The following is a 15,381-nucleotide window of genomic DNA, read 5'->3' on the forward strand; positions in this document are numbered from 1 at the left end:
TAACTCCTTTGCTCTGTGGGACGCTTAGTCCCTTATGTAATTAGGAACTGACCCCTGCACAGATTAGAGGTTCTATTCTGTGCTTTCTGTTACGCTGTGCCACACTCTTACTTCTAACTTAAGGCATTGTGCAGGCTTTGCAATATTCTCAATTGTTCAATTCATATATTCATAGACTGTATACATGACACGTAGTTTCATCCATTTAGTATTTGTTTTTGTAGTCTTGCTAATATCTTAATAATTGCAAAGCGCATAGTATAGATCCCAGGTAATCTCCAATTATATTCGTGTATGTAAATAACCCCAAGGATTGCCCCTTCCAAATAGAATTCACCTTGGGGCATCATTCGTCATCGAACCTTCGACCTGATCAGTCGAAAGTGTCCTTCGGTGTCGTTGCTCTTGATAGGAAGTTCTTAGCGGTGTCTAGCGAGTTTATTGACCTCTCCTAGATTCTTCTACCCCTCCAATATTTTTATTTAAGTAGAAATATTAGTGCTTTGATAAAAATGTACATACTCTAATTTTCTTAATCAATTGTTACATGTGTGATTGTAAGTGTGATTGAAAAGTTAATTGTGGAAGTAATCTATTATTGTCACAGGTCAACGGGGACGATGATTGGGAGTATGAGGAAATTGTCCTCGAGAGGGGCGGTGCTGGCCTCGGGTTCAGTATCGCTGGGGGCACGGACAATCCACATTTCGGCAAAGACACCGCCATTTACATCACGAAACTCATACCTGGTGGTGCAGCGTCCGCTGATGGTCGCCTGCGCGTCAACGACACGATCCTTCAGGTGAATGACGTGTCTGTTGTCGACGTACCACATGCAGCCGCCGTCGACGCACTGAAGCGGGCAGGAAACACCGTCAAACTAGTAAGTGTCTTCCCACCATTATTCTATTTTCATAAAATTATCAAATATGTAGTCTTATCAGAGCTTTGAGTCATTCGTACAATTCTCATGGAATAGTTTCCTATTTGCTGAAGGTGCAAATTAAATTTAAGTGCTATACTAAATCAAGTTTGCTGATTATAGTATAGAATTGAATAATGAACATAAGAATTGTTTCGGATAACTGTAGCAAACCGTAGTAGTGGTTATATCGTTCGAGATCGGAAGGTAGGACGTAGAAGTGAACATCTTCCTCCCAGGGAATTAGATTAACCTACATCACAGAGACGTATAACGAAGTACTCTTCCGAAACTGTTCCCGCAACCCTAACGACTTACGACCGACGTCGCTTGAGTGATTGTCTCCATGGGATTTCTCTGGCAAAGTTGGGAGATGTACTTTATAATTTCTGCGACCTTAAAATCTTCCTATCAATGACTTAGAGTTACTAAAATCCAATATCAACATTTTTTAGCCTATTAACTACGCAAGTTAAACAAATTCCTTATCTAAGCACAGCAACATTTATTAGAATTGCCAGTAATAAAATTAGCTAATTAATTTTTCATCCGTTTTTCGAGGCAGTTGACGATTAACTCTTATTCTCGATGAAGGTAATACTAGTTATTTCCATTCTCTGAAAAAAATGTAACTCCATGAAGCCATATAACGACGAAACATAAGGAAAATGAATGGCGTGGGATTTAAAATGTATTTTCAAGCAATGGAGTTAACTCGGCTGGCAAGAATCCCTTTCAGACATCCAATTATTATCTGGTAGCCACAATACGAGATAATCGCGAACGACGACAATGCTGGCTGTATATCTTGCAGGAAAACCGAGATATTTCTGCCCCTCTCGGCGAATAATATTCGCCATTGCCACATCCTATCGTCGAGACATTCTAATACCCAGAATTAAAAAGATATTTCAAAAATGGCCCACAACTAATCGTAAGAACTAAGGATAGCCTTTTTCTATTCAAATTTCGTACTGCCACAATATTAATTCCACGGTGAACTGCAGGGTTTGCTTGCCACTGAAAAACCTTCCGGTTTTAACAATCTCGCGTTAGCATTTGAATAGGTATGGTCCAGTTCGTAAACGCAATCGCGAAACTCGTAGAAAATGTGATCCAAATAAATTTAGAGCACTGCAATTATTTGCTATCTATGGCCTCTGCAATGAAATATTGTTTTCCATAGATTTGGAGACTTTTCTAATTGCTCGGGCCAACACTGTTCAGGCAAGTTATGTTATTAATCTTTTTCGAGTGTTCAGAAAATAGGGACGAACTTAAGTCGTTGCAATATTTTCGAAGTGGAAACAGAGGAAGCACTCCTTCCTTAAAGCTGTGGAGAATATTCGTACTATGCAATTTAATTGACTTTAAACAGAATTTATTTTCCAACATTTGATTGAAATTACTTTTTTAGATCAAGTCTACAGAGTTTGCTATTTAAACGATTTATTACAGTAAGAGATTACCGAAGGAAGGAGCCCATTAAAGAGCAAAGATAGATTCCTTCAGAATGTGGATAATTCTATTAGATGCCGAGCAAAACTGTGATCATCGATGAATCCACTGTATAAATTTCTTAAGTGAATGAGAGGAAATGCTCCTGGAAAGAAAGCATCCTACATTTACCAATTGGAGAGGCTTTTAATTACGTGGATTCATCGCTGCATTTCACGCTAAAGGGAAGTGTGGGAAATAGTGTGATTTACTCTGGAACACTCAACTATTCCATGAAAATGTAAATTCTACTCGCTGAAATTTGACTTGGTTCAGCTTCCGAAACGGGCGAATACAATTCTCAATTAAATTTCCTTAAGTTCTCAATATCAGAATTCTAGATCGACACATTTCTTAATTAACATAGAAATAAGGTTTTGAGTATTCGAATTTAAGATAAAGCATTTCAAACAGAATACTAGGCTTTGCGAGGATGGTGTCTAACAATGTGTTTCCAATTAATTTGCAGTACGTGCGTCGACGGAGACACACGCAGCTGATCGAAATCGAGCTAATCAAGGGAAACAAGGGCCTGGGTTTCAGTATCGCCGGTGGTATTGGCAATCAACATATACCTGGTGACAATGGAATCTACGTGACGAAAATTATGGAGGGCGGTGCTGCTCAAGTGGATGGCCGTCTTGTCGTCGGAGATAAATTAGTGGCAGTCAGGAACGCTTTAGTAAGTCTGAGTAAAATCGTACTCATTTCACTTTAATTTCAAGCTTAATTCTTACTTCTGAAAAGAGGCTTAATCGTCGAGAATTATTTAAAATTTTAAAAAGAAAAGATTTCTCGCATTTATTCTAAGAAATCTGTGTGACTTTTAGTAGTGAAGTGTGAAATATCGTTGACAGTATAAACGAGAGTGCCAAACCTAATGGATTTCCAGCAATTCGTGTCAGATTTTGAAAAGCTCTCGATTCCAGTTGATCTGGAAACGAGCAACCGGGTGAGGATAACGCGAAAAATAGATCAGAGTAGTATTTAATGGCGGCGAATAATTGATAGTTCTTCCGTCAACGTTGCACAGCTCTTCGTGTGGTTGCAGGTGCGAGCCTTGTCGTTTCACGGCTTTCCGCGATTTTTCGCCTCGACAGTCCTCCTCTTTTCTTCACGTGTCCACCCCTTGAGACTCGCTGCCATGAAAGTCTCGATTAAAAAGGCCACTCCGGCCAGCTTGATTTATAGTCAGGGCAAGCGCAATTTAAGGGGCCTGAAAATTGCTCTTTTTATTGATTAATTTTTTATCTTCCTAAATTTCTTTTCATCTTCCTGCGTCATTTTATGCGGAGTCTCGTTTCCCGCAAATAGCTGGACGATATAAAACTAATCGTATAAAACAGAATTCCACATGAAATTTCACATGAAATTTAACGTCACTCACTGCTATAAATGGTACCAATAAGTCAGCTGGTTTCGTACTCTAGTCTGATACTGTACGTATTAAGAAATCGGTGAAAGTTTTAAATAGATTGGCCCGCTTTAAGACGTAGCAATCGATCGAGGTTTCTTGGACGTTTGGGGGATGGGAACGATTTATTTAAAAGTTTTCGGGACGCGTTAGACGGCAGATCGCAAGTCGATCTAACTTTCTGCATGATTGCGTGTCAGTATACTCCGGGACAAGGAACGTTGCAAGAAGTTCGTCAGTTGTTTATGACACGAGCCTGAAACTTCCTCTTGATACAGACTTTTTCCGCGTGCTAGCAGTCCTTGAATAATTACAAGTTCTTCTATACCTTCTTGTAATTTGTCTTCTTTTAACATGCTACATAAAATGACGGGTGCTAGCATTGTTGAATATAGACATTTGTAATAATAAAAATGCCAAAGACGAAACGCATGACTCTTACAATATTTGTTCTATAATCCATCTCGAGGTAGTGTATAAGGGGACAGAGGGGAGCGGTGATTGACAGAGGAAATTGAACGGGAGAAATCAATTACCGCGGCACGGTAAATCTCGATCGATACGCGTAGCGAGGAACGCATTTTCCTAGTCAGCTTCACCCTTATCCCTTTCTGCACGTGTTCCGGTGAGAAATGGAAAAACAGAGGCGTCGCCGTGATGAAAGGGGATACGTTGGAAAATTGAGATGAATGAACAGGCGTTAATGAATGAAGAGAAATATTTCATCTGAAAGAAAATAGATGATAGTAATGTATATTTCCTATGTGTATATACGTATTTCTCCTCCTCAATGGTAGCGTCTATATTACCTTATTCCTGTAATGAAATATAAATAATCAGAATCACTTGAAAACCTTTCACTTTGAAACTATCTCAAAGTTCTTCATGAGTCGAAGAGCTGAAGTCCAAAGATCTTTGAGATTTGAAAACGATTGCAGAAAGTAAACTTGAAAGTACCATGCGCAAAAAGGGACGAAACCTTGAAGTATAATTTTTCATCTGAAATATTTCTCGAAGGTTCAACTAAAGGCATAGCGAGTGAATAGTAATCCAAGAAGATTTATATCTAGCTAAAGAAAAATAACAAAGAGGGTTCCTTTGATTCCAGCAGGGTGACAAGAACCTCGAGAATGTGACGCACGAGGAAGCAGTGGCGACTCTGAAGGCAACTCAGGATCGCGTGGTTCTTCTGGTCGCGAAACCGGAAACCGGAATCGTGCCCCCACCACCACCCCCGATGGCCTCGGACAATTCACTCTCGCCGCAGCCACGTAAGCTATCTTCGTATATTCTGTTCACATATACATATATTATTCAGGTGCAGGTTCGAGGCTCGCGTGGCTGCTACTCTGCCCTTTTCCCCCTCCCTTTCGGGACATTTTCAGGATCTTTTCTTCTCGAATTTTCGCGACGCTGCCGACCGGAACGATAAATATTTCACGCGACGCGAAAAAGCGTCGACGCGAGCTTTGTTCGTGCCACCGGACGCGGTTCTACTGCAGAGGAAACTCTTTCTCCGCTGCTCTGAAACGGGAACGCGTTTTAGAATCTCGCTGTTTCCGTCGTTCGGCGGTCTTGTTGCCGCAGCAATTAAATAGGTTGCGTCGAGAGTTGTCCCTGGAACGCACGGTAGACGGGAAAAAAGGGAAAATCTTGAAAATGCACGGATTTTGAGGTCAGCCTAGAGTATTGTTTCTGTTGTAAGTCTTCCTCGAGCTTGGCCATTTTTAGTGTTTACTGCGGCTGCAACCCAGGAGATATCATCACAAGCAATTTTTGGCTTCATAATTTGTATAGTTATTTGGAAATTTGAAATTTATTCTGGAACCTGCTACATTTCACAATCTTTTAAAGCTTTAGTTTCAAAAGCCCGAAAAACGCTTGGTCTCTTTTGTATTTTTTACTCGTGAAATTTAGTAGCAATTTAGTATTCACTACCACTCGAGATCCAAACATTTTCTAGCGATGCTAGCGTTCCTCCAAAATTTAACCGCGCCGTAATTCTTTCAATTCCCGCGATTCCCGTAGCGAATATAAACGCGCGCGATTCTCCGTCCTCGCAGTCTCGCACTCGCCGGCATAGAAATGAATTTTTGATCCCACGACTTCCTCACGATTCTCCAGCTTCCTGTCCGCTCTGACGATCGGACGTAACTTATTCATCGCGCTCATAAAGTCGACCTCGTAAACTCTTCCTGGGCTTCGCGTGGAGACGCCGAAGATGGACTCGTTTCGCGCAACTGCCACAAGGTGTGCATGCGCAAAAATTGCGACAGACCACGCGATTTCAGCTCACCGAGTCCGAATTAGATTGTTCGCTCTACTGAAAACTTAATTGTGGGTTCTCTCACTTGGGAATAATGCTCTACTTTATTTTTCCTTCGTGAGAGAGTAGAGCATGCCTGATTCTCAAGAAATCGTTTAACACTGAGGGAAATGCGAATACGGGGGATGAAGGAAAACACTTTTCCTTTCTTTTTTCGAAATTGTAATTTATTCTAGATACTCCGTAAAGCGAGCCAGCCATACGATAACATGTACTTTTCTCCTAAAACGTGACTCGCGATTCGTAGTAGGGGGGGCATCCTATCCATCACGCAAGAGCAAACTTCAAAATTAGCTGACTCTTTTTTGTGGCAAACAGGAAAGCAGAATGGTTCCGTGTCGGCGCTGGAGAACAACTCGACCCTGCCGTACTCGCAAGAATCACGTCACGCGTCTTCTCTGGCTCTTCACGGCGCGGCTACGCCACGAGCTGTTTCTCAGGAGGACGTATCACGGTGAGTTCTTTCGTAGTATACTTTCTCCTCTTTACGACAAAAGTACCGAGTAGCCGTACTCCCTCCCCTTTTTCATTTTTCGAAGTCCCCTTCTCCCTTTCCTTTATTTTCTGCGCACGGGTTGTTCGTTCTTTCTCTTCTATGTCTTTCGCGTCGCTGAAAAATCTTTCCGTTCGAACGACCAGGAAATAAAGAACCAGAACGTCACGTACACTTCCTTTAAAACGAATCGCCCGAATATCACACGACTCCATGCCCTTTCTCTATGGCTGTCCCTTTTTCTCTTGTTATTTTTATTTTGCTCGAGTGCACCGATTTCTTGGTTGCATCTTGTTGACTTTGGAACGTTTCGGGGTGTCTTGTAACTGACGATTCGAAACTTGGATGCATTTTTAACTTGGAGCCGTGGTAACAGGGTAAAATCGTTGATTTATCGACCTTCATAGAATACGGGAAAAACAGAAAAATTATATACATCGTTACATGAAACATGAAAAGACCACATATTTTCCGAGCATTCTCGTAATTTTATTCGACGATGAAAAAGTCGAAAATACTTCCACTAGAGTTTTGAAAAAAGAATACCACCCGGACAAACTCGAAACTCTGTTTTCACGGGAAAAATCTCAGGCAAAGGAACGCTGGTGGCATAAATCAGTCCGTGGTTACCTCTCGTTATTGTCGAAATCGCTGGTCGGTGAATATCGCGCACAAGCTGTAATCGCATTCCGTGCATAAACACGCACACGCGTACATAAGCGGGCCAACAGCCGGTGGTGGTTAATTATACAGTCACAGAGATTGTTGAATTAGCCAACGAGAAAGAGGGTAGGCCAGAGAGGCTACTCGAGGAGACAAACAGAGACAAGGATCGTTTGCGAGGGCGCGCAGCTAGGGCGTGTGTGCAAAGAGGGAGGTTGCGGTTGGCCCACTGTGCGGACTAATTGCCGATGGATTAAGAGCTTATCGAATTGGTCCGCCTGCCAGAGACAGGATTGGTTTGGACACATTATGTACCCTCCTGCTACGCTTCCACTGGACCAGTTTCCACCCCTTTGCTCGTCCCCAGCTGTTCAGCTGCCCGTTGCTTTCGATTACAACAATGTTACGCACGAGTTAAGGTCAGCTGAGCGTTCCACGAATTTCGTCTTGGTTTAATATTTGCAACTGACCGCGGTCCGTTGTCTCCACAATCGAAATACCTTGGAGACTTTGGTTTAACTGTATGTAGGATCGACCAGGCTGTTTTCAGGGATACCGTTTCGAGTTACGTAGAATTATCGGTCGATGTTTTCAATTCACCGAATGATAAAGTATCTCCTCATAAATCTCAGCAGCTTGCAACTGGAATAACTCGTAGCGAAGTAAGATTCGAGCATTTTCTCGGTAGCTTCGAATTCCGTGCTATTGACGGGGTAGTCGGGAGTGATGGACCGAGTCTCGAAAACATCTTAGACGCTGGGCTGGGTAAGTATGCTTCCCCTAGCCCGCAGGTGCGCGAAACTTTCTCGTAGCCGCGCTTAATGAAATATTCCATTCATGGCAATATTTAACGGCGGGCTCCCGGCGTGCAGTTCTCGGAGCAGTCAAAACTGCAATTAGTTCTTCCTTCGTTCCACTCTTTCTCTATCCTTGGACGTGCTTTGCTCACTCCTTCCGCTTCCAGTTAAAGTTTCGAGCCCCCTGTCCCCTCGTGTGGTCGAAGAATCGGATTTCGCCCGCGGGGATTTCGTGTGTCCCAACTTGAGAAGCGGAAAAAGGAAGCCGGAAGATAGACTCTCGCGCGTTGGAAAAGAGCTTGCGACCGGAGGAGAACGGGAAGAATGGCCGAGCCAGGGAGAAGAGGAGCAGGGGGGAGGAGTTATTACCGGTACTTCGTTCAAACGTGAGGGAAAGAAAGCTTTAATTTCTGCCCCCGTAAATTAACCGGAAACCATGTCGCGATGATTTATCTACGGTTGCATGGCGTTTGGGGAAAAAGTAATTAGACCTTCAGGAGAGTTAAGATAATTATTTACTAGACAATTTTCCTTCATTTTTTCTTAGAAATTTCTTTCAATTCGAGTTAGAATCGTTGTTTCAGAACCCAGTAAATATCAATCTAATGCTCCGGCTTTCTCTCTTTCACTCGAACAAGTTGATTTTCTCGCGATTTAACTTGTTTTTCTCTCGGAAACATCTCTATTTTTCGTATTACCTGGAATTACCGAAAAACAATCGGAAACGTCGATCTTCGAGAGTGAAATACACCCCCGCGCGAATGGGGAAGAACACAGCTCATGCCTCCCAGAGTGTCGACAGTAATTTGTAGCGTAGTTGACGGGAATTCTCCGAGCGTTGATTGGTAGTTAATTGCTTCCAGATACGGGAGCTTAGCGTTGAAAAATTGAGCTTTATTAAAAAGGTATTTTCTTAAGAGTGCATTCACAGCGAAGACCTGAAAAAACAAACATTTTTCTATGAAGAGTACACTGTGTAATTGAATTTTTAATTAGTTATTTCATAGTCTCCACTTTCGATATCACAAGATAAAAGCAGCTACTTATGGAACCTAAAAATGAGAAAATAATCTCTGGTGGAAGGGATAAGTCGAGGTTCCTATAAAATGAAAAGTAGTATAATACAAGGGTCGAAATGTTTTTAGAAAATTTGTACTCACCTCGTTCTTGATTATTCCATTTTCTGCTCGAATCCCATTTCCTTACACGCTCTAGATTTGTTAAGCAAATGTTTTTCTTACTGCTCGCGTACGCCGGTAGCTTAAAGTCGCTGAGCGGAGTCAATTACGCTCGACAATCAGAATGAACGCGAAGGCGTGTTATTAAGCTTATACACGATACGCCGTTAAATCCTTTCGGTAAATAACCGGTGTTTAATCATCGTGAATTATGGTTTTCTAATCCTCTGCCAGCCAGTATCTATGAAGGATCTGACGCGTGGTCTGGGCTCGTTAAACGCGTTCATAAATCCTGGATGCACCTGAGCTTTAAAACGCACGCATGCAACGCGCTGCAACCGATCGCGATTCCCGTGTTGCCGTTTAATCTTAATACCAACGAAACGGTTTCTTTTATCGGTTTGTTTTATACTTTATTGCAATGTTCGAACGGCACCAGACAATAAATTTCGCGATATTATAGGCAGTTTTCTGACGCCATCAATTGCTGACACTCTGGGATTGTATAAAATGTAGAATTACTGGGGTAGTTAAATTTTATTAAACTTTTTATCAAAATATTAGGATGCGAATGGCTTAAAAAGCTTTTTTTTTTTTAGTTTACTTCCACCAGAGTTGTCATATGGAAAATACGCGACACCTCCATTTTGCTAATTAATATAAAAATTCATTAACGTAAGTAAAATGAATGTGGGACGTAAAAGAAAAAGCTCTTTAAAGAAAAGTTTGAGTGTATTCTTTAAACCGGAAGTCGGTATGTTTTTTGGCGCGTGTCGGTGGTTAGAACGTGTCCACAGGTTTGCATGGAAGTTGAGAAAGCACCACTGATGCTCCGCTCTGTGGTTAGCTTCACCTTCGGGGATAGGAGTGGAAACCAAAGGAGAGGCGAATTCTTGGCACGGCTGCTGTAGCTCAGCTACGGACAATCTACATATACACTGAGGCGTGTGCTTGCAAACACACCATAGGCACTTCGAAAAGCTCGACCGTGTTGCATTTCGGAGTACACACGTTTCCAAAACAAATTCACCACTGATTCTTCGTTTTAGGTATCTGTATTCAATTAACATTGAATCAAAATTTAATTATTATTAGATTAATAAATTAAAGTTTTCCGAAACGAAATATGCACACCTAATATTTGATGAAATGTTTTTCAAGACAGAATCTTCTGATTCGTTTTTTATTTTTTTATTTTGATCACTCGAGTGCATTTCTAAAGATTGTAAAGCTTATTCAAGAAAATCACAAACTTTGAAAAGAACAGAAATCTCCCTCTTTTGGCAAAGACATCGCATATACACAAGCATCTCGATTGTGTAGGAAGCAATCCGACGTGCAGCCGATGTATCTGTGTAGGAGCTCTGCAGCTGCAGTCATGGATGCAGGCCAAGGTCAAAGCTGGCCCGGGTCACGAGCGAGCTTGCTGGCTTTCGACAATTTCGCTTACGTAATGCATGCTATCGTTGGTATCGATCTGCAACATCTAAACATACATTCTCTCACGTCTGATGCCGTCTTCAACAGGATACTACAAACTTCTGATGAAGATCCCTGTTAATTCTTTTAAGCATCCAGAGGCACTACAATCTTTGAAAGAAAAATTTGCTAATTGAAGACATTCAATAAAAAAAGATTGAAAAATTCTTGTGGGAATCTGGCCTTCTCCAAACTTTGATAATCGAATAATAACAAGATTGTCAAGAGAATCTACAACTAACCCATAACTCTGTGGTCTTCCATCCCGCATCTCGTCCACGTACAATAGCTTAAATTGAATTTCCCACCGAACGAAAGCTCGTCATGGTTAGCTGAGCACAATCAGCTTACGATCAAAATCCTATAAGCAATAGAGACATATTTGTATGCAATCGCATGCTCCAATCGTATCCAACGAACTTAGCTACAACTTTGTCAAAGCTCCAGACATTTGTAGAGATCGATACAAGGTGGTAAGAGTCCCTTGCGCTTTCAGCAGACGATTGCAAGTCGTCGAGAGAAGCGAATGGCCCAAGAAGGGGATTGTTCGCGCATACACAAAGATAGTGGAAGAGATCAGAAAATGAAACATCCTACCTGTCGCTAGTAGAATAGGGGCGCAGTCTGGTTGCGTGACAGACAACTGGCGCCACAAAGAAATGGCAAATGAAGGAAACCTCAGAGAAAGAAGGGGAACAATGAGACGATCTCGGTGTGTCGCGTTTAGAAAAGAGGCGCGCCAGGGTGGATAAAAATTCCCGGAGCTTTTCTCTTGGAGAAACCCCTGGAAAATCTTGGTCCTGTTCAACCTGTCCGGATAATGGAGGATCATCTCGCGCCAGGAAATCCATTATTCTTCGATGCAAAATACTCCTTCCTTCGTAGAAATTCTTCGGCGCGAGACCGTCCTTCGTCCGTGCTACACATGCTCTCGTCTGGCTATTATTTCAGCTGACTTTAATGGAAAAATGCTTGCCTACGAGACAGGAACGTCGTTCCCGCGAATTCTTTTTCATTGACCCTTCAGTCAGCCTTAGTACGTATGCCTTCGCCTTTCAGTGTGGGCGTTATTGTTGACGTCATCCGTTATCGATATTCGCGAAAAATTTTCTGTTAAATATTTTTGAACATATCCAACGTTTGACCTATTCAACCTGCACGTCTAATCATTTTATGCAAGCTGGTTCTTAAAATAATGAAATATTTGTGGGTCTCTGATTTAGCAGAGTAAGTCTTGGTAGAAGTTAGAGGTGTATTAGCATAACGGAGCAGAACACCTATCTCAAAAAGGCTGCCCAAGGGTCGATATCATAAGGAATCTGCATAGCTCGACGATGCTATAGCATCGCGCTGATTCTGCGTCCTTAAACTGGCGTTGACATCATCGATACTTGATATCTGTCGCCTGCAAGGCACGCCTAAACCCGTGATCAACGATCCTAATCGTCAAACCTCGTGAGAACTTTCTTTTAACGAGACAACGATGACCTCGACAAATGGAATTGCTGAGCAAGTGGTGACTTCCGAGAAAGCCTTCTGCCGCGATGAGCCAATATTGTGTGGCGTTACGTAATGCTCGAATCGCAGATAGTTCAATCCAATTGAATGTATCTTTGAATGCATTGAAACGTTAACAAGAGAAGGGCAATTAAGTCCTGGAAATTGACAAACAATTTATCGAGATGGTTGTTTTGAACACCGCGTGAATGACGACTAAACACTTGGCCATTTAAAATACGAGCCTGCGAAGAATATAGAGTGTAATAGGGAAGGTCGTGCTTCTAGTACACGCTGATGCAATTAACGAGGAGTCAAAATGCAAATAGCTATTTCGACCGGTTGATTGCTGCGTTTGTTCCCAAGTGGTGTATCAATCTCTACGTCAATAAATCCACTTTGACGCATCACTGTGCAATTTGTACCTCCCCTCTGTAGTGGCTTTATTATATTGACGAAGAACAGAGAGAGGCTCTGGAAAACAACTGGCTGGATTAATACAGAGGCTTTAATTAAAGGCAATAATGAATTTCATTAAACAACTTTTTAATATCACTTCACGCATCGACTGCATATATGCAATTGCGCGTAAACAGATGCAATTAAAGTAGACAGCAGACAAATGATCCACACAAGTGGTTCATCTTAGACTGTCCCTGGGCGAGCCGTCGATCGAAATTACCACTGCGAAGTCATCTATCGATCTCGGCTGCGCTTAAGCGCCAGCAAAGCATTTGCCTGTGTCACGACGTCCTTGGCATATCAGTGTCTAGGAATCAAGATTTATCGTCGGCCTCAGCGAAGCCACCACGAGTTTTCCGGCACGCTTCATCGGGTCACCGATGTCATGCCAGAAACATATTGATCCGAAGGGGATGCAAGGGGAAAGGGGGTTTATGGGAATGTCGTTGGACGACGTGTATTGGCCATTCGGACCGACGTTCAAGCTCAAACCGCTCGTAACCAGGTTTGTCGTATTCCAACCTGAGGATTTTCACGGTCTCTGTCGTGATGTATAAATAATCCCTGCACCAAAAGCGCGTGAGGGTGGGAGAAGAAAAATTGAAATTGGACCAAGGATGACGCACTTTCCCTGGTAATCTTTGTCCCTTTTGCCTTTCCTTGTTGATTGCGAGGGATACGTAGAGGGATACGTAGAGAAGACAGAAATATATTCCGTATTGCGTAGGCCTTAAGGTTTAGAGCCACAGGTTGTTTTAGCACTAAAGAATGTTATGTAACACTTGGATCTAGAATCCAGTTTCGACATATAACCAAGGCTTCGTTATTTCCTTGATTCTTTACTTGGAAATAGTATCCACCTTAGAGTTTGATTAGGTGAAGTAGCTTTCAGGCATAAAAGTAGTAACGAGACGTGGCAGCCACCGTAAAATCAGTTAGTAAAGCGGATTTCGCTTGAAGTTTCTCATCCGTGCGCCTTCATTGACCAGTGACGAAGCATTAAAAGATCGTAAAGTCTGTCGAGAATTTAACGTAGCCTCTTTCACGGTGCATGCCAGCGTATAAGAGCCCGCGATGGCAAGGTGCGAGGCAATGCCGTGCGAGAGAGTCAAAGTTCGCGGTTATCGCTGTGGTAAGTGGTCGGGGTGCTTCATTAACTGGGTAGAAGTTATGCCAAGAACGTGACACAAAAGACGTGAAGTGGGGACGAGAAGTTCTTGTCAAGCTGCGGCTGTTTGTGAAGCTTGCGGCCAGTCGTACGCCGGAAAGTAGGTTGCGGTTGTGTTCCCAATTACACTGAAAAACGACGTTGGTACGTCTCTGCTGTTCATCGTCCATATTCTAAAATCTTCTCAAAATTAAGGTCTGCGTTAAAACATCTTAGGAAAAATTACAAGTAGAAAATTTTGCTTCATGTTGTTCCTGTATTCAGACCATTCATCGTCGTCTTCATTTCGTCTGTCACGGTGTCAGCTTATTGTTCTTAATTTTTCTCGCCGTTTACGGTGACTGAAGAACTACAATGAATTTAAGCAATTAAATCGTTAACTGACCCATACAGTAATCCTCAGACTTTCCGCTTTGACTCATGGCGTACTTGACAGAAGGGAACAATTTCCGGTGTGAGAAGGGATTTAGCCCGCCTCGAGTGAGGCCCACATTATAAATGGATTTTCCTCCGACGCGGATTTTGGCCACCGTCGAAAATTAATCAGAAGTCGGTCTCTTTTTCGCGTCATCGAGGAGACGAGTAGAAAAGGATTAGAGTGATAGGCTCTCGAGGAAGTCCGGCTGACTTGATGGATTGTGTCTGGAATCTGGGTCAGGTCGGTAGTTCAAAGAATTGTACTCGTCCAAACAAAAATACTCATGGTATTTTCGAACCCACCACTACTTTCGCCAAACAATCTCAATTCCGAGCACGTCGGCCATGAAACAAGAAAATGAATGGCAGATCAGTTCCCCTCGTAAAAGGTCTCCCAAGTTGATCCTTTTCTTAACCCCTCAGGGTAAGAAAAGGTGTATCGCAGCAGGATTTAATATAATTCGCAAAGTACCAAAGCTTTAAATTCCCCTCCGCCGATTTTCAACGAAAAATCGATAGAACAGACCAATATTTCCCGAGGGTATTTGTATCGCGTAGTTAATTTTTCTGGCTCTCCTTTAAAATTCACTGTATGGAAAGGATCAGCATTCTCGTTTTAATCCAACGTCACTGAATCGTGCTGCGACAGCAGCAATCTGCAGATATTGATTTATAGCGCGAAACAAAGGATCCAGCCTGTCGATAACGCAGAAGGCGAGTGCAGACACCACCTGCGGCCCTTTTGATACCCGCGAAATGAGAACTTTGCCGCGGACAGGTCTCTTTCTCCTGTCCCGCCAACTTCCGTCACTTGCGCCGACCCTCCTTCAACCTCTGCCCGCCACCCTCCTCTAGCGCCCCCTTTTTCTCCATAAACACAGGCTGTTAAGCGTTATTCTGGTTTTGTCACGTGAAAGGACCCACACGTATCGTCTGAAGCGTTCTCGCTTTGGTATAATTTGAAAAACAACCTGGGGAAAGCCTTTCGCGACTTCAAAGGGGACGGTCCATTCTTTTTGCCCCACGTATCGCGTCGCGTAATGAGCTATGAAAATTTCTCGTCTGACG

The 15,381-nt window shown here is 42.6% G+C and overlaps 1 protein-coding gene and 1 long non-coding RNA gene across 16 annotated transcripts in view; both read left to right on the forward strand.

Moving 5' to 3' along the window:
* Nucleotides 1–15,381, forward strand: part of Dlg1 (MAGUK family member discs large 1) — a 376,826-nt gene that overhangs the window by 319,076 nt on the left and 42,369 nt on the right. For 13 of the 15 annotated variants that reach the window (XM_076393504.1, XM_076393518.1, XM_076393543.1 and 10 more), the window contains 4 exons: nucleotides 608–883; nucleotides 2,889–3,101; nucleotides 4,942–5,104; nucleotides 6,478–6,613. In XM_076393504.1, coding sequence (XP_076249619.1) covers nucleotides 608–883; nucleotides 2,889–3,101; nucleotides 4,942–5,104; nucleotides 6,478–6,613 — 788 coding nt within the window. The remainder of the gene's footprint in view (nucleotides 1–607; nucleotides 884–2,888; nucleotides 3,102–4,941; nucleotides 5,105–6,477; nucleotides 6,614–15,381) is intronic. The other 2 variants (XM_076393526.1, XM_076393454.1) reach the window with 1 other exon arrangement.
* Nucleotides 10,054–11,040, forward strand: LOC143189035 (uncharacterized). The gene is made up of 2 exons (XR_013003605.1): nucleotides 10,054–10,339; nucleotides 10,614–11,040. It is a non-coding gene; the product is annotated as an uncharacterized LOC143189035 (long non-coding RNA).

This window comes from Calliopsis andreniformis, chromosome 1 (assembly GCF_051401765.1).
Source record: "Calliopsis andreniformis isolate RMS-2024a chromosome 1, iyCalAndr_principal, whole genome shotgun sequence".
Taxonomy (NCBI): domain Eukaryota; kingdom Metazoa; phylum Arthropoda; class Insecta; order Hymenoptera; family Andrenidae; genus Calliopsis; species Calliopsis andreniformis.